This window comes from Sinohyriopsis cumingii, chromosome 2, assembly GCF_028554795.1.
Source record: "Sinohyriopsis cumingii isolate HCF-2022 chromosome 2, ASM2855479v2, whole genome shotgun sequence".
NCBI lineage: Eukaryota > Metazoa > Mollusca > Bivalvia > Unionida > Unionidae > Sinohyriopsis > Sinohyriopsis cumingii.
Window position 1 is genome coordinate 20,630,593 of NC_142962.1, and position 20,741 is coordinate 20,651,333.

The 20,741-nt window shown below is 36.2% G+C and overlaps 2 protein-coding genes across 2 annotated transcripts; both read left to right on the plus strand.

Moving 5' to 3' along the window:
- The first annotated feature begins 1,246 nt into the window (after positions 1 to 1,246).
- Positions 1,247 to 11,930, plus strand: LOC149804432 (cartilage acidic protein 1-like). Its single transcript, XM_089932666.1, has 3 exons — positions 1,247 to 2,064; positions 3,734 to 3,837; positions 11,313 to 11,930. The coding sequence occupies exons 1-3, from the start codon at positions 1,874 to 1,876 to the stop codon at positions 11,618 to 11,620; spliced, it is 603 nt and encodes a 200-aa protein (XP_089788792.1). The 5' UTR covers positions 1,247 to 1,873; the 3' UTR covers positions 11,621 to 11,930.
- A 1,831-nt stretch (positions 11,931 to 13,761) lies between these two features.
- LOC149804433 (cartilage acidic protein 1-like) lies at positions 13,762 to 20,209 on the plus strand. The gene is made up of 4 exons (XM_089932679.1): positions 13,762 to 14,028; positions 14,520 to 14,668; positions 16,663 to 16,888; positions 19,040 to 20,209. Exons 1-4 carry the CDS (start codon positions 13,983 to 13,985, stop codon positions 19,612 to 19,614), a joined length of 996 nt encoding a protein of 331 aa, XP_089788805.1. The 5' UTR covers positions 13,762 to 13,982; the 3' UTR covers positions 19,615 to 20,209.
- The last annotated feature ends 532 nt before the right edge of the window (positions 20,210 to 20,741 follow it).

Sequence of the window (20,741 nt, forward strand, 5' to 3'; positions counted from 1 at the left end):
AGGCGCGAGTAGTTCATGTTTGTGAGCAAGAGAATAAAGAGAAGGCTTCTGTGGACGGTACTACCCCCACTTCCTTGCAGAAACACTCGTGGGGTCGGTTCGAGGGCAACAACGCGTCAGAAGTCATTAATAATGCAACATCGATTTGTCAGCGGTTTCACCCCAATGACACCATGGACCCAGGGAAGTTTCGCGCGTTGAAGCATGCTCTTATTGAAGACATCAATTATATATATATATATATATATATATATATATATATATATATATATATATATATATATATATATATATATATATATATATATATATATATATATAACGAAGTTCGTACACCGATGATGAGTTAAGAAGCGATTCGTCGCAAAATCAATGTTGCAATGCAATGTGTTGTTCCGAACACATCTCTGAGTGTTACCAAAATAATCACAATTTCATAAACACCAATCAACACAGAGGAAGGTTGCACAATCGAGATCGCACTAGCATCGTTGCGCGTTTAGCGCAGTTAACCCAATATTCGATAACTCGTTTGTGTTCTCCTCAGAAGGTGGCACCACCTGGAACGTTGTTGGGCTTTCTCAGGGCGCGTACGAGATTGAATCAATCAATGAAGAGACTCGACCGAGGATCACATTGGTGACCAAGACGATTCCAAAATCAGCGTAGTTGTATATGACCCTACACACAGCTCTGACATCATTGAGAACGGTTCTTGGTTGGCTTGAGGATATGAATTTCGCGTGCATTACCCGACGGTACCAGCAGCATTATCTGGCCAGATAGTGTTAGGACCACCACCACGGCCCAGGTTAATGTGATATGTAACGCCATCAATGATGGTTATGAAGTCTCAGTCTTGACAACACAAGCGTCGCAGGTTCTATATTATTTGTGTTTGCCCCGAGTGAGGTCCTGGTTATCTGACATCTCTCTCTCTCTCTCTCTCTCTCTCTCACACACACACACACACACACACACACACACACACACACACGCACACACACGCACGCACACACCCACCCAGTCACTGACGATTCTGTGCTAAGACATAGATTCTTTAACGGTCGAGTCGATGTTTTTGTTGAATACTGTAAACATGGTTTTAACTTAATTAAAATTATATTTTAAATACAAATGTATGTATGAGTTTGCTTCATGTTGATTTATTGTTATGCAACGTTACAGTGTGTGTGTGTGCGTGCGTGCGTGCGTGCGCGCGCGTGTGTGTGTGTGTGTTTGTGTGTGTGTGTTCAAATACGCCGTTGATTTTAAGTACACATCAAGAGACTGTCCTCATAAGTTGATCCAGAACGTAATTATCTGTTCATGTCTCAATTGATCTGTTGCATGCTGTTGGTTTATATATTATTTATTCACTTGTTCCCACCGTGTTGCAGTCAGATAATATTTGGTTCTACCTAAATAAAAATGTGAGGCAGGTAGATTCAGCAAGTGACTTATTGATCTTCTACTGGCGAGTTGTCCCAAGAACACAGCTTTGATTGAGTTTTAAGAAACCGGTAAAAAACGTGTGAATCGTTCTGATTGCATATGCAACTGACATCTAAATAGACGCGTTTCATTAACTCTGAATCCTTTATCAGCTGCATGTTTCATTTCAGGTAAGTAAAACATACACATAATACCTGAACTTTAAAACACCAAGACCTAAAGTGTGATCGTCATGTTCCACAGCATCAGAACCTGTGAATAGTTTTGATAGCTCGATATTGCTGTGAAAAGGTGCATGAAGTACCTTTTCATTTGTAAAAATTTATATGCATTAACAGAAATTGTAAATTTAATAGTCAAAATCTTAAATATTTGTGTGTGAAAAACTACCTGCTCTGATTTGCAAAATTCAGCCACCATGGAAATACAACATTTGGCCCTTCTGCTGATTGTTTCATCATCCTGGCAATTCATGGCGTACGCCCAGCAGAGATCGATGACCTTGGAGAGTCTCACCTACAGAATGAAGCTTCCCTTTCCAAAGAAACCGGTAGGAATGGCCGTAACTGATGTAGATTTAGATGGGGAATTTGAAGTTTTCGTTGCCGAGTAAGTAGATTAACTCTTGGTTTAATACCATCAAACTTTAATTATTGTTTACTTCAAATGCACTTCAAAGTCTTGCAACTTTTACAATGGGTAAATAGCGGTTTGTCGTTTTTTGCATTCAATAGAAGCGTTAACAGAAAAATGACACACGACTGATGACGGTTCTTTCAAAGACGTTATGGAATTCAGTCCAGCGCGTTGCATCGTTAGCTGAATGCAGTACAGCACTTACAGTTATCAGTAATATGTCATTTTTCTCTGACTTTTTTGGTCACGACAGATTGCTATTTACTCCATGTTATATCAAGCATTCTCGACTGCGCATGTGGTGGCGTAAGATTGACTTGGATGTGGCGAAAGTTGGAGAAACTTAGCATCATCTTAAATAAGCGGACATTAACCTTCGTTTGTACTCCAATCCCGTGAGCAAACCCGCTATATCGGGGTTTCAAGGTGAGTGTTATCCACAACGCTATACATTATCCTTTTCCGGGCGACCATCACATAAGCTATTTATACGCTTGAAAAAAAAGTGCATCATCTGTAAACATTTGCTCGGGCAGAGTGCATGATTAGACCAATAATTTTTCAACCTACATAATAACTTTCTTCGAGGTGCAATTTTTCAATGTCCTCTAACCTGGTGTTAAAGACGGAGTATGGATATGAAGAAAGGATTAATTGAAATTTGCCCTTTAACTTCAAAATCGCGATATAGTAGAGTGTCAGACTCTTCTTCTATGCGTTGGGGTTTCAATACCCACCCAGGCCAGCTGCCGCAGGCGTGTCCGTCGGAAAAAATCTGTTTCCATTTCTTCTGCATAATATAGCCAATATTTTGTTAAAAGAGCCATTAAAACAAACAAATTATATTTCTGCATTCGGCAGAAAACACCTCTGGAAACTGGTCAAATAAATGCCTGATTGTTTATTTCGAACCCCATGTTTAACACGCTGTGGGTGTAGTTTCAAATCAGGAAGTTACATTACAAGGGCAAGTGAATCAACACTAATGCAGGGGCGCCCGCAGAATCATTTTCGTGGTGGTAGTGGGGGGCAAACATATGGTGGTCAGCTACTAAGTTTTACGGATGTAGGCCAAAACATATTTAGAGGTGAAATCGGCGGGGGAGGGGGGGGGGGCAAGTATTTACCTCCCCCTTGTCTCAATGTACAGGTGTCCATGCACTAATGAACAATACACAGAAAAAAATAAAGCACTGCTCTCGTCACTGAATAAACAGCAAAGCCTTCACAAGAATTAAAAGTAAATAGTTTTGTGTTTCACAGTACAGCAACACAACTAAGTTATTTACTGCCTGTGCAATTTAGTTAGTGACTTACCTAAGGACACACCATGGCACCCAACATGGGATGATCTAAAGACAGGAATTATATCCGCATTGTCCAGTATAATAACCACTAAGCCACCGCGGCTCATGTCTCCACTTGTCGCCTCTTTTGACATGTAGGCGAGAGCACAGTAACTATTCTGTATCCCCAAAACCTCACATGGAAAGATGAATATAATATATTATTTGCGTATAAACGTCATCTCACATTTGTTTATAAACTTTTATGTCGCAATTTTTGTTCAAAAAGTATAAAATGTTATGTTTATTTAACACGAGAACAGCAAGAAAATTCTCTACAAATGTCTTTATTTTAGATTCGAAGGGACAAACCGTATCCTGAAATATAACAAAGAGTATGGATATTACTTCAACATTGCAGAACAAAACACCCCTTTTGAGTCCCTAAAGGTGGAAGCTGGTATGTACAACACGTCATCTGCATCAATTATATCGAACACTATTTGTTTAAATACTGATATTGAAGAAACAATTACATGTTTTATTTTCTTTCTGCCGTGGTAATTAAAGAATGCCCATGTTAACTAACAGTGATATGTATGTGTTCCAAGGCTTTGTCGTTTTTCTGTTTCTGTTTATTTTGTACAAATTCTGAACAAGTATGTATGTATAAAAAGCATAACGGCTATTCAATTTTATCGTAAAATCAGGGTCTGACTTCGTAAAACTTCTCATGTCAAGTACGCGCTCAAGTCAAAATTTTCTCCATCCGTAGACTATTCATCTCCTCAAATTTAAAGTCACTACCTCAAACATTGTTCCACAAGCTTCGTGCAGTTATTGGATTAATTACCAGCGAGCGTCAGATAGTGATAGTCAGTACTGACTGGAAGGTGAAAGCTTCAGTACGAAATACGGCCCGGCCAGGCTGGTCTGCACTACCAGTAATGTCAGGGAAAAAATTGAGATATACTATCTACCGTGAAAAGCAAACAGTCGCGTGAGTTCTGCCTGAAAGTCCCTTCTTTTCCCCTATATCCGAGGACTTCAACAGTCGTTGGCAACGGAAAGATTTCTTATCGGGCAGTCTACACACAATTTTTCTCCAATCAACCAATGACCACAAATACTCAGCTGTAACCTCACAATTGCATGGCTTTTCCTTGTTTCCCATTTGCATGGTTCTTCCTTGTTTCCCATTTCCATGGCTCTTCCTTGTTTTCCATTTGCATGGCTCTTCCTTGTTTACATTTGCATGGTTTCTTCTTGTTTCCCATTTGCATGGCTTCTCCACAATGCGAAGGGCCGAACATTAATACTTCCAGTTCCATCTCAGAGCCTCTAATTGCATTACACAAACACCTTACATGTGCCCTTCCCCCACCAGTTTTCACAACCATAATGAAAGGCATCGACAAAATAAAGGTATGATTTCTTCTCAATTATTGCATGGTATAAATATCGGTCCTTATAAATATTTCACAGTGAAAGGCGCAACATAACAAAACCTATTAATTAAGGTAGGAACTAAGTGGCTCGTGCCAACAGGAAACATTTTATCATGGTCTGACCCCATCTTATGCTACTAAACACATATATCATTTTTACGTCTCTAATCCATGCTATCATAAGGTTTTGTGAATACTGTACTTCTGCTCTTAGAAATTGGCTAATAACTAGAGCTGATAACACCGACTTCCCATAATCAAACAAATAATCACTAAAAACTAACAAAGCTATAAACGGCGTCGTAAATACAATAATACACTAAATGTATTACACTATTCTAAGTTGAGACATTATATGAAAGCGGTACCAGGTGTCATACATGTTGTATGAGGAACATGATGTATGTCATGAATACACATTTCACATAATTGTATGAGGAACATAGTGTACGTCATGAATACACATTTTACATAATTGTATGAGGAACATAGTGTACGTCATGAATACACATTTTACATTATATGCTTTAATTAATTGCAGATACTGGCTCCTATTTTGTCAAATTTGTTTCAAATTTAAAACTAGGAGCAAAATATTTTAATATTAATTCATAAAATTTGGTTACCTTCTTCAAGAAGAATTAAGTAATTAGAACACTCGCTTTGCCAAGGTACTGCACCATTAATTGAATGCATCTTTCCGCTTAAATAAGAAATTAATAAATATTTTAATAACACAGGCCTTCTGGCCTAATAGAAACAGAATTTCCAAATGAAATTAAATTTCCTGTATTTTAATAAGTTTTATACGGAGAGAAATCAAAATATCAACGCAGTGTCTAATTGTTTATATTCTTCAATTAATGAACCGTAATTAACATTTTCGACCTATATTCAAAAGAACTATCTCTGTTTGACATACTGCTTGCGACAAGACGTATATACAACCTTCCGTTCCCCAAAATATCATGTATAACCTACAAAACTTAGTTACTTGATGAAACTTGAATACTGTCAACAATACTGTCGTGTAAATCATTGTGCTCACTGTCAACAATAATGTCGTGTAAGTCGTGATACTCACTGCCAATAATAATGTCGTATAAGTCATTTTATACTCACTGTCAACAATAATATCGTGTAAGTCATTATACTCAATGTCAACAATAAAATCGTGTAAGTCATTATACTCACTGATAACTATAATGTCGTGTAAATCATTGTGCACACTGTTAACAATAATGTCGTGTAAGTCATTATACTCACTGTCAGCAATAATGTCGTGTAAGTCATTATACTCGCTGTCAACAATAATATCGTGTAAGTCATTATATTCACTGTCAACAATAATATCGTGTAAGTCATTATGCTCACTGTCAGCAATAATGTCGTGTAAATCATTGGGCACACTGTCAGTAATAATGTCGTTGTTGTTGTTGTTGTAGGGTATAACGCCATTTTTCAGTACAAGATAGGCTATACATGGCGGCCAGTATAAATGGTGGAGGAAGAACCCGGGAAACCCCCAGAAAGAACCACCGACCCACGAGAAGCAACTGGCAAGCTTTCTCACATAACCACATTAGCCGAATCCGAGACTCGAACTCACGCAGACAGAGGTGAGATGGCAGTGATCCGTAACGGTTAGCACTTTAGACCACTCGGCCACTCGGGGCCCCTAGTAATAATGTCCTGTAAATCATTGTGCACACTGTCAGTAATAATGTCGTGTAAGTCATTATACTCACTGTCAACAATAATGACGTGTAAATCATTGTGCACACTGTCAGTAATAATGTCGTGTAAATCATTGTGCACACTGTCGGTAATAATGTCGTGTGAGTCATTATGCTCACTGTCAGCAATAATTTCGTGTAAATCATTGTGCACACTGTCAGTAATAATGTCGTATAAATCATTGTGCACACTGTCAGTAATACTGTCGTGTAAGTCTTTATACTCACTGTCAACAATAATGACGTGTAAATCACTGCGCTCACTTAACATCTTAACTGTTACTCTTCAAATTGGAGATTGTAGTTTTGAAAGATATTTGAATACAAATAAAGGCATTTAAAAAAACAAATAAAAGCTTCTTAAAAATACAAATAAATGCGAAAATGAAACTGACAACACAAAACTAAGGTAAGAAATTTCCTATTATTGACTGATTTGTGAGATTTTTAAATTCCGTTCATTAATTTCTCGTTATAAGTTTGACATTTGTTTCCCAGTTAACTCATTCTTCCACAAGTCCCGGTAGCTAAGATGTTTGCTTCTTTGCAGGACTTTTCTAATCGTGTTTATTACATTCCTCCACCTCTAAGATACAAACTAACAGATTCTTAAGTATACACTACTTGGAATTTGTCAGGTTGATTGTTAGTTCTCTTTTATATTAATAAACACTTTCATCAAGAAGAGTAAATTGAATAAAATATGAAAAGAAGTTTGCTGTTGAATTTGGTACGAATATCTTTGCTGTTCATACCAGCATACGTGGTTTCTTCTTTCTTCATTGAGCATAATTTACCCCGAGAGCTTTCAGCAGTTGTGTGTGGTGATTGGGGGTCATATCATAATTACATCGGCGCCCGAAGGTAAACATGTGGGGTGGGGTGGTACTTTTTATACAGCAAATCCTGTGATAAATGGTCCATAGGTTTAACATGGGAATCATATTATAGGGTCTAAAGTGTTTATAGAGTAAAAATTAGTATAGGGACCAACGGGAATGGTAAAGTTCAAACTCTGGATTCACAATCCAACTCATCTATTCAAACACACCCCTATACAATCCAGCATTGACTTGTTGATTACTATCCAAACAAACACCAGCACAATCCAACCAAAAAACAACAAACATACTATCACACACAAGGATATAAAGTATTTATAGACACATTACAATACCTTTACATGCAAACATCCTGTTACACGCAAGGGTTCTCTCGTCTCTCTACCGAATGAATGAAACACCTGCATGAGCCTGGCTTGAGGAAGGCTGATTGTTGTTCCTTTTTTCCAAGAACCTCAAGACAACAGTAGTTGTCAACTGAAAGGTTCCTGAACGTGCAAATACTACAGCACTTTTCCTCTAAACTCTAATTCTCACTGAGATGGTTTTTCTTGCTTCAAATTTTAAAATTCCTCACTAAGTATACCAAAGCCGTTTATTAGGACTTCACGCCATGCCATACAAAACACGGCCAAACGACCAATACAAATACTTATTAACATTTCAAATTACTAAACTCGTATGTCTGAAGATATCCAGAGAAATTCCTATTCTACGAAACTAAATGCTGTCATAAAGTCTCGTGAATATGATGACATTTGCTCCTATAAAGTGGCTAATTACTCGGCTTGAGAAATATTAGACCAATGATTTTTTATGTTCTGATGGTCTTTATTATCTCTCATTTATAGAGATATGGGTGGCCCTAAAAGGGGCCGTTGGGGTTTGTTAACCAAAGGCGGTTAACGTGATATTGCTTCACTGGTCTTCATCTCAAACTTGTTCTCACGGCAGGTCAAGGTCGGCAGCCACAAGACCCACTTCAGGACCTTTGCCTTTCCACATAATTTCTTCTTTCCATATCGCTGTGTCTGTGGTCCTGGTAATGGCCCACGATACGTTCACATAAATGGGATATTCATGGTTGAACAGCATGTCCGAAACTATGGATGATTACTACTCTACACTAGTTCACATCTTGCTTAAGTTGTCTTGAGAACTGGTGAAACCATGGGATAATGCGTTTTTCTAGGAACAGATCGCCATGTTTCACCAATAAAAAGGAGTGTTACAAAATTCAATGAGAGAGTAGGATGTTGTGGAACAGTTTATATTCCATACATATGGCTGATAACACGAAGATAATGTATTGGCGTGCACCTGCTGGGGATACTCAGTATGATCGTATCAGTACTACTACTAAAGTAGCTGTAACCAGTACTCTCCTTCAAGAAGAGAATAACTTCATTTTAGCTTTAGCTGATTTTCCTATCGTCTCCACAATAATTGTTACTGCTATGTTATTACTACCTTTAACTCCATCTCCATTATTACCAAGGTCAGATGAATTTAGGAAGAGACAGAAGGTAGAATTAGACACTTTTGCAATGACAGAAAGAAGCAGTAGAAGCAAATATAAAATAACAGCAAGAAGAGGAAAAAGAAAACAAGAAGAAGAAAAGAAGAGGGAAGAGTTAAACTTTGTATTGCGAAGGACAGAATGAAGGGAGTGAAAGAAAACGCCATGTGTGTTATTAGACATTTCGATTGAGTTAAATTATATTAAACAAATTTATCAGTCATCTTTAGTCAAGCCCAAGAGAAAGATACCTTCACGTGTCAAGATTTCTAAACCCTTCATCACTACATACACTATCGCCACCACTCAGATGCCAGCAACAGCAGAAGTTACTGCTACCACTACCAAAACATGTGCAGCAAGAGGAGGATGAGTAGGACTTGGAAAGGGACAAATAAACAAATAATGAAAAGGAGACACGTTTCCTTTTCTTTTTTTATAGGCTCATTCAATCAGAATCACAATGTCCATTTTCTTTTTTATTTCTTTCACTGTCAGTCTCTTTTTTGAATTTCTTCACTGAAGTGGATTCTTTCTCTTTACTTTCTTCAATTTGTATTGCCTTCTTTAATATTGTTATGGGTATGGATTATTTTTCTTTTGTTTCTGTAGAACCCTCCTCCTTCCATTTTTCCTCCTGCTAATTATCTTTTTCTTAGGATACCCTGAAGACCATTGTCCTTTTTTCTGATAATGATTACACGTATCTTTACCGCTATATCTTATTTCTCCTGTCTTTCCTTTGCTTTGACGTTGAGGGCATTCTGGAATCATATGTCCTTTCTATTGACAAATATAACAAGTATCTTGACTTTTTTCGAGAGTATTATCTGAAGTATAAATTCGAATATCCTTCTATCAATCTCTTACTAGTGTAAAAGCTGAAAGAATATTTATTCCCAGGGAGAAAGGCTCTCTATATTTATATAGGTAATGAGTCAGTGTAAAACGTAGTCAAATCAAATCTGGGAATCATCAACGATCACGCTATGCTGAGAAGAAGCCAGAAGACGAAACCATCGCCTAATATACTAACGGAGTGTTAGCACAAGTGCATACCATTGATTTAGAAGGTGACACGAGTGAGCATGAACCAACACCTTATATCTTTGCCATTATATCCACCATATGGCTCCACATCGCAGTATTTTCCTACTCGATCTATGTCGCCATACCACCCACATTACATATTTCATATTACATCCCCACATTGCAAAAAAAAAAAAAAAAAAACTGACACAGTCATCCAGTGGGAAATTACCCCAAACGGATTCACTGTTAAGACTGAGTTTAAAACTTTTCAACAACACATTTATAGCTCAATGTAATATATAATCATGTATCACCAGTTAACGACACAATATAGATATACATACCCATGTGTTTGTGTATGCATGTATTTGTATATGTTTATGTTATTGATAGCTAAATTTTTAAACCCATTATACCCATTTTCTCATCTGTTTGATAGTATGTTTGTATGTAAAGGTATATTGATGTGTCTATAAACATTTCCAACCCTTCGCCGCTAGTATGTCTGTATGCTTGCGGGGAAATGTATATGATCACTTCCTATCCTTTACGCTGGGTTGTAGGTGTGTGTTTAGATAGTAATCTAAAAGAGGATCTGGATTGTACTGGTGTGTGTTTGGACAGCTTTTGTGATGTGTTGGATTGTAGATCACATTTTTTCCCCTGATTGACACGTCTGTTCTATAAAACCTTGACCATATAAAACGTTTTACTCCATAAACACTATTGGCCCAGTAAACACTTTTCATCTTATAATGTCAATTTTTAAATCTGTAAACCATTTAAAAATAGGATTTCCCGTATGATCCCATACCGCCTACTGCATGTTAACCTTTGGGCGTCTATATAATTATTAAATTACCCTCAGTCACCACGTACAACTTCTGCTGCATTTTCCCTTTTGGTACTGAAATAATTAAAACATCTGAAGTAAAACCACTTTATTAAGCATCATTGAAATCATCGGCTTTATGCTTCTTTATAAGTAATGTCTCTTTATTCCCAGTTCCTTGATGTTTCATCTTGGTTTATAAGGTTTTTTGTCCAGTCATGTTTTTTTTGCTTTCTTCCATAGGAAAAAATCTAAGTTCCACGATCAACCATTGGCCATTCAGCATGGATCACTTCAGATCTTCTGCTTTGATTTTCTTTCTTTGTTCAGTTCGTTCGAATTATATTTTGAACTCAACTGATTCCCAACACCACCACCATACGCACTTTTGATTTCCTTTTATTTTGTCAACAATGTTACAGATATGCAATTTCAGTGCTGAATCTTTCATCTAGAAGGACGAAATCTTCTTTCTGTGTTGGATCTAAAAGGCTGACTTTATGACACGGATATAATACAATTTCAGATAAAACTCTGTCAGTTTGTGCCTGTGATATTGACGGGGATGGTATCGAGGAGATCTACCTCCACAACTCTAACCAAATGCAGGGTCCTAACAGCACTGTGCGTCCCGATCGCCTGTTTAAATGGCACAACGCCACCTACATCGACCTCCTGGCCCTTCCTCACAATCAGGCAGAGACGCCCTCTAATGGGCGTCAATCAGTGGCATGTGTAGACAGGCAAGGCGAAGGAATGTACTCAGTAATAGTAACAACGTTTGATTCTGGTAATACAAAAAAAAAAAAAAAAAAAAAAAAAAAAACAACATAAAAAAACAACGAAACAGTAAACAACCCCTGCTCTTCGGGCTATTAACAGTGATGTACAAAAAACATACTATACAGTGCAGTAATAATGTAAAATTTCTGCCACGTATCAAGCATTCATATATTGACCTGAATTTACTCTAATAAAATAACCTATTAAGAATTTTATGGAGCCCGGTGAAATTATTCTTGGAAATAAAATCGTTTAGCGTTGAGTTTTAAATTGAATCTTGCAAATGGAAACATATGGTGACACACCGAGCAAGCATTCAGGTTGCCGAAGCGTCAAATGGACCCATATGGCGTTAAAGCGAATCAGCATTACGGCCGCCATTTTGAAATGGATCAGTATGGCCTCATAGCGAATTTGACATTAGTCCATTGTTTAACGTTATGGACCTGTATAGTATCAAGGAAAAAGGTAATAATAAAAATGTATGTAGACTAAAAGGTGTCGGATTGTTATGGACAAAATGGCAAATGGTATGCTAACAACTCTCCACAACTGGAAGGGACAATCTGATGTCAGGAGGGAAAGGGGACGTCCATTAATTATGTCAACAATTTTTAGGCAATTTTTTACCCCCCCCTTGTCAACAACTGTCAAACTTTCAGTGACCCCCTTAATACAATTTTACCCCCCCCCCAAACTAACAATACAGCTGGCTTTTATGCTAAAAATATGCTAAAAATAGAATTATCGAAATTAAAAGGTCTACAAATAAATTTTAATACATTTTTTTTATACTTGTTTAACAAATTTCAAATTGACTACAACACTTTGAATTCATGAAAAAATCGAGAGTTTATATTCTAGCTTCTGTCATCTTCCCATAGGGAAGCCAAATGTTCCTCAGTTGTTATAATGGGCATAGTGACTGATTTTTAAAAAAAAAAATAACATTGTTGACGTCAATTTATCTTGAACTCCCCCCTCCCCCATGTCAACAATTGTCAAACTTCTTCAAACCCCCTCCCCCCCATTTTGTTGACATAATTAATGGACGACCCCAAATGTAATGCAATAAATACAAACATTTACTGACTTATAAACATATTCGACCAGCACATTCATATACTAACCAGCGACTAAATGAACTGACCAACATCCGCACACACTATCATATGAGTCATGGGTGATGGTTAATAGGTGATAGTGTTTATTCAGTTACCTTTTCCCCATGACCCGAGATCGGTCCATCCTGTTGTGAACATTATATTAATATGCCATTTACGGTTGTGTCGATACGGTCACACCCTATTAAACATATTTTATCATTACCTTGGCCGCTAACACCATACGTAGCCATAATGTTAAACCTATGGTCTAATGTTAAATTCTCTTTGACGCCATATGTTGTCATATCAAAAATGCAGCCGTAATGTTAATTCACGCGGACGCCACATGGTCTCATTTGTAGCTACGGTAACTCTTTTAATATTAATTGATTTCACTAGTTCAGCAAGGCACGTAGTTTGGGGTAATTACAAATTGCTTTGTTTAAATTATTGTATGTATCAAAACATTGCACTGTAAGCTCTGCAATGTTAGAAAAATCGGTAGTATACTGTTTGAAATCACATTAAAAAAAGAAAATAAAAATAAAAATTCATGCCAATCATCCGACACTTAGCATACTAGAGTCTAAATATTCTTCGAACTTTCAAATCATACAATGAAATTCAAGTGTTAGTAAATGTGAAAATATGAATGTTATTAGATTTTATTTTATCCAATGGTGCCTAGAACGTGTATCTATTTGTATGGAACTTGTCTCTTTTTTTCATTATTTCCAGAAGGGAAAGGCAGATACCGCGTTTTGGAAATGGATCCACGTCATGTAGACAATAACGTCAGTTCCGGAAACATAATCATCCGGAATGTTGCATCTGCAATCGGTCTTGATGTAGTAAAAGGCAAGATGAAACACATCCCACGAGTGTCATGCATTTCGTTTTGAAGAGTTTTTATTGCCAAAGAAGCAATGAAACGCCAATATATTCATAAGTATCAATTATCTCCCTTGTCTAATTTATGATTCTGATCATTAGCACCTCACGTGACAATACATATCAATTGAACACAGTCAAACAAGTCATGCCAATATTGATTGTCTTGTATTTGTGTCTTAATACATTTTTAGACTGTTTTCATAAAGTACGTGTCATCATCTAGTTTTAGTACGAATATCGGCCACAGCTACAGTGCTTGAATACATGGCAACGATCTATTTGCAGATGGGCAAGGTATTATTGTGGGACCACTTATTGGAGACGACGGCCATTCTGACATTTTTATCACCAATACTCCCAGCTATTTTGATGGCAGCTCTGTCTTCCGCCATGAAGGTAGCAACGTCCTCTTCATGAACAATGGTGACGGTACATTCGTCGATATAGTTCATGACACTGGTAAACATGCATTAGAGCCTTTTCGATAATGGAATTTTCGATACATGAAACTATATTTCAGAGTTTAGGATCCATTTGGTGAAGCATAATTTCCTTAAATTTAACTTCTTCTGAACATTACTGTACGTATTTTATCCAATAATCACTGACATTTTTTCCAGTTAACGTTGAAATCCTTGATCAATGTTTAAAAATTAAAGGCTTTTTCAATAACTGTTTTGAACTAGCTGAAGCTTTTAGATCGTGAACAACTATCGCTACTTTGTGACTGTATCTGATACAAAGGAAATATAATGGACTTAAAATGTATCAGTGAGTAAATTGTGTTTGTTTTTTCTTAACTATACTGTTTATCTTTGATAAATAACATAATTCTATCAGTCACGTGTATATTGTGCACAAGCGATATCTTGTATATAAAATGAGCGAATGAATGAAATGCACACCATCTTTTAGCTACTCATGGATATATTTTGTATCGTCTACTGCAGGTGTACGTGATCAGGACGAATTCAGCAAGGGTGCATCTGTACTAGATGCCAATGGCGACGGGAAGCTGGACCTGCTCTACGCTAACTGGTTTGGACCAAACAGGCTCTTCCTTCAGCAAGCAGGCCATCAAAACCCATTGCAATTTAAGGTCTGTGGAACTATCAATGTACTACAAACTAATTTCATTCAGTTCTCGACTTTATATGAGTGATCGATATGTTTGGATCTAGTTTTCAGCGTGCGTTCGTCTCTTCAAGAATATGATATTAAATACCAGCTGTGTGGGGACGTATGCCAGCTGTCTCGTGATTTCAAAGCAAATCAAAAATTAATGGAACGAGGGTACTTCTTTCTGTTTAATCCTACTGTCACAAAAATCGCTTGTGGTTCAGAGAACTGAATCATGTCTGATTACGTTCACATTAAAATAATACTGGGTGAATGGCCAGTAGACGTAAAAAAACCCAATACTGACAAATACCAATTTTTAAACATACATGAATTAGCTACCTTATTTTAAAAAAAAAAACTTTTTTAAAATTCATTTTAGTACTTTGTAATGAGTATATTCAGTCATTAATCATGCCAAATAATTAATAACTTGTGAAACAATTGTAACAAATGTAATCAAGTTATCACTTTTTCATTTCACTTTTTTTAAAAAAAATATCGTTTTCTTTATTTGTGCATTTCGTTTTGTTCGTCACTTCTTGTTTCAAATTGTCAAAACTGTAATATCATGGATACTGAAGTTTTTCCTTTGGTGAATTTCGCAAAAAAATTTACAGTCGAAAAATCAGGCTGAATCTTCAAAAGGCTTCTTTGACACTTACATCAAAGAACTTATTCCTTGGTAATTTCTTCTTTGACGATATATGATGAACCTTTAAATATCATCCAATTAGTTACTGCATCCGTCTTCACTAATTTAATGAATTCACAAACAAATAACGGGTTTGTATCTGCATCGAATCTGTCAACTTAATCGATGATGTCCATGTATTCGTTAGAAACTGTTACTCACCCCCCCCCCCAGCTTGTTTCCGATTAACTTTATCACTTTCTCTTCGCATTGTTTCAGTTTCATCCTTATTTTGATCATCTACTCCACATATCTATAGACAGTTAACTCTGGATTATCGAATGACGTCGTCCACCTTATTTTACAGCGTCTTAATTGTGTGTTCTAATTACACTACTTTATGCGACGTGTCTTCATTTGGTTTCCCTATGGCTTCGTTTCATTTCTTTTTCTTTTCAGTTTCAACTTATAAATAAAACATTTCACCCCTTAATTTCTCCATTTTCTCGTCTGCTTTTATTTCTTTCAAAATGTTGTCTTTAACTTCCTCTTTTACTTCAGCGATATTTTCAATGCTCTTTTGATAACATGTGATCAAGTTTATTATTCTGATATTTCTTAGACACCTCTTTATCTATGAATTTCATGAGAGAATCTAACTGTGCCTCTATAAATCCCGTTTTATCTTTCTTTTTTTTCTTCTCGTTCATTCTCTCTATCTGATATTTTAGGTTGAAGCCAAATTCTGAGAAATTGGCGGATGAATGTTTGCATACTTCTCTTGGAAGAATTTATACACTCATTCTCCTCATTTTATTCCGATTTCGACATCGATTTGTTCCGATTTCGACATAGATTTGTTCCGATTTCGACGTCGATTTGTTCGATTTCGACATCGATTTGTTCCGATTTCGACATCGATTTGTTCCGATTTCGACGTCGACTTGTTCTTTATTGGAGGCATGGTCAATAAGCTGTCAACATACCACGATGTCAGTATGGTGTCCGGCTTCCATATATATGTATACATGAATCTCTGGGTATCTTGCACTTGGAGATCTAGCAGGGTGTCATTATCAAATAATAATAAATCGGAGCATGAATAGAGGAAAGGCATGAATTACAACAATAACTTATTGTTTTTAAATGTTCAAATATTGCATGCACATTGGCATTAACAGGCACTTACTCTAGTCTCAATGCACTCAAGCGTTGGGCTCATCCACCCACCATTACACATGTATTGTTATGAAGTTCATTTTCAAGAGAGAAATCGGAGACAAATTATTAATTTTATTATTATTATTATTATTATTATTATTATTATTATCGTTAAACAGTCAATACTTACAAACGAATTTAATCTTCCCGCACCTACAATGACTTTGTTAACTGCGGACTTTGACAACGATGGGCAGATAGAGATCTTCTTGGGCTCTGCGAGCCATATGACGGTGAAGCCGACGGAAAATTCTTTGTTTTCCATGCAGAATGACGGTGAAAACGTCACAGTCATTCCTGTTAGGCTGGAAGCTAGCGAGGAGATGACGTCAGTTACTCTACTAGGTATGGGTTTTACTTCATTTGAGATGTTTGTTCATTTCTACAATAAATACACCAAATAGGCGGTTTCTTATCGAAATCTTCTCTGCTCATCCTTTACTCACCAAGAAGTCTTTATTGCTTGGAGAACAACTGAAAGCCATGACATACGTTCACCATTTTTATTTAAAGTGTAATCTACACTCTTATATATGGCTGATGTCAGTTTAGTGTTAAAACGGTTGGAGATCTTATCCAATTATCAGTGCACCTGTACGACTGGGTGGATTTCTGGTTTTATGATTGCATATAACCCTTTGAAATAAATTATTGATATAGGTATATCAAACAAATTATTCTTGGCATTTGAGGTGTGCAGATTACCAGTATCACTGCAAAATAAGCTCTGATGGCTAGAACCAACAACTGCCACGCTTAAAGATCATATCAAAATGTTCGAGTAAGCATAACTTACAAGTCTTTTGGAAAAGAAAAAAATCATCACAAAAAAAACAACATTTTTTAACTACACATCATGACAGCACGAAAACTCTGTTATTCTGAGCAAACAGTACATCACAATGTGACGTATCAAGAAATCCACCCTTCACCCACCGCAAAACTCAATTCTGGGTCCCTCTTTCCCACAAAAAGTTATTCCTGGTAATTTCAGACCTACAGTGGAACCCCCGTTTAAATACATCCAGAGAGCAATCAGTCACTATCCATCTCACACATACATACACACGTATACAGAGCCAGACTAGTTAACTACACATGTAAATCGTATACGCGCTTCTAGACAAAACTACCGCTGTCCGTGTTCGTTTGTCAAAGTTAGGTTCATACGTAACACGTACTAATATATGTACATGCATAACACTTACTAACATATCTGTACATACCCCAAAAAAACAACAATATATGTACACAACATAACACGTACCGATATATATGTACATGCATAACACGTACCAACAAATCTGTACATACATAACACGTGACAATATATGTACACACATAACACGTGCAATATATGTATATACATAACACTACCAACATATTTGTACATGCATAACACTTACCAACATATCTGTACATACACAACACTTACCAACATATCTGTACATACATAACACTTACCAAAATATATGTACACACATAACACGTACCAACATATATATATATATATATATATATATATATATATATATATATATATATATATATATATATATATACATAACACTTACCAACATATCTGTACATACATACATAACACATACCAACCTATATGTACACACATAACACGTAACAACATATCTGTACATACATAACACGTGCCAATATATGTACACACATAATACGTTCCACCATATCTGTACATGCATAACACGTACCAAGATATCTGTACATGCATAACACGTACCAAATATATGTACATACAGAAAAACATCAGGCGGAGGTGAATGTATGCCACATTAACATTATATTGGTTACGTCGCAATGAAGCGGGATCGAAACAACTTAATAAGTGAAACAGTTGTTGAGCTGTTGGGAGAGGGATGAAAACGGAAGAAAAAGATGTTCGTAAAATGACGTGGTTGCGACTTCTTTCTATTACTAAATAAATATTATATAACTACTACATATAATTTTATTTGTTTATTTAATGTGAACGGTCTATAATCTTTTAACCTGCACAGATTGGATGAATTGTTAAATACTCATTCAGTTTTGATTGATGGACAGTTACTGACAGAGTACCTATTTCCGATGAACATTTACTGACGGGCACCTTTTATTGATGAACAGTTACTGACAGTGTTCCTTTTATTAAAGGAAAGTTGCTGACGGGATGCCTTTTAGCAATGGAGAGTTACTGACAGAGTGCCTTTTCCAGGAATTTTACGTGTAATAACCACTACGTTTGGACCGATATTCAACATAAAGTAACGCAAGAAAATACACGTCAACCAAATAAATCTTGAAATATGCATCGAATACTCGGATACTTATCTATGTAAAATATTTTTTTAAAGTTAAGTACGCCACTAGTTTTCAAACCAATCATCCTTAAAACTGTTGGAATTAAAGTTAAAGAAATAAAGTTTGGAACTGAATGAATTCAGGAGAAAATACCCGTATCTTTGAAAATCACTTTTTCTCTTTTAGGCGTAACAATTGGAGACCTGAACAATGATGGTCTGTTGGAATTGTTTGCCTCGTATTCTGTTCTTGGCGGTCAAAGGACAATGTTCATCTTCCAAAGTGTTCATCAAGGGCATAATTGGATTAGATTCTGCCCCAGGACAAGGCACGGTGCTCCAGCACGTGGAGCCGTGGTTACTATTGTACTAGAGGATGACAGAGCAATAATGCGCGTAATTGGTGGATCTTGTGGCTACATGTGCCAGTCAGAACCCGTGGCTCACTTCGGTTTGAGAAACCTTACAGCTGTAAAGATGAGTGTGAAATGGCCAGATGGACACATTCTAACTAAGTTTCTTTTCCGACGTGATACCAACAAATCATTTTCTATATCATATACAGGAATAATAAAGGAATTTGTGCCAAAAGAAAATGATTTTAAACCAGTAAATACGGCATTAAGGTGTTCGCCTGAGTTTAAATTATATTTGCTTTGCATTTTCCTATATGATATGGATATGTTTTTAGTTTTGTTTCTTATAGTTTCAAAACATATGAAGGAAACTATAATGCACAGAAGTTCCAGTACAATTACATGATTATTATTTTAAAAATTCCACTTACACCTCAAAGTTTAGAATTCGACTTGTCTCAAGCATCTCCAGTACAAAATACATTAATACAAGGAAAAGAAAGGAACAAAACATTTGGTATATAAATTATTATATACACTTAAAACATAAAAATAAAATAGGTTATAGAAACGAAATTTTAAGATGACAGTATTTCCAGAAAATGGTAATTGCGACTTATGTCAAGTGGGGGCGGTATATAAAATTGTTTACTTTGGGATTACTCATTCCTACCATAACATCCGAACTGGAATCAGTGGTATTGTTGTGTTCAGTTTAAATTGGGGTGAATTTATTATTTAAATTATTCACTGGAATTACAAAGTGTTCCTCGATACCTCTAGTACTAAAACATTAATATGGAATAAAGTGAATTCAGTCAAGAACTTCTTGGACTATACTATTGTGATGCAACATTCAAGGTCATTGACTCATTAGCACATTAAAGACTATAGGCACATAAACACGTTCAGTATTGGAATTTATTTGTAACACCACTGAAATTCAGTTGGAACTCTATACATTGGGGCTTGTCGCAGAACTTTTAGGACTGTTTATGATTTTATTCACACTACAATAAGTTCTTTTTAAAATTTTCACCTTGTATTCTTGAGAAATAAATTATTTGTTGAAGTTTACAAAACTTGTTGGTTTTCGTTTTTTTGTATTACTTAGTTAAGACCACAGACTCGTAACACCCTTTTAAAGATATAAGCGGTGCAGGATACTTTAAATTTAATAGTAGTCTTCTATTTGAAGAAGAGATAATGTGAAGGCAATTATGGAAATGGTTATGACAGACTATAACAACGTAAGTGGGAATTGTTTAAATGTATTATCAGGAACGAAAATATTTGTTGCTTCCAGAACAAAGAAACTTGGATAGGAAAAAAAGAAACGGAGAGAGAAAAGTAAATATTAAAGTTAGATTATGAAAATAGCAGAAGAGACACTGACATTAAAATAAAGCTATAAAAGACAATCGAGGAAGAGGCAAAAAATATATGACGAGCGAATTAAAGGAGTTATTCTTAGACCGAAAGCAAAATGGGTTGAAGAGGGATAGAAAACCAGAAAATACTTCGCTAGCAGAG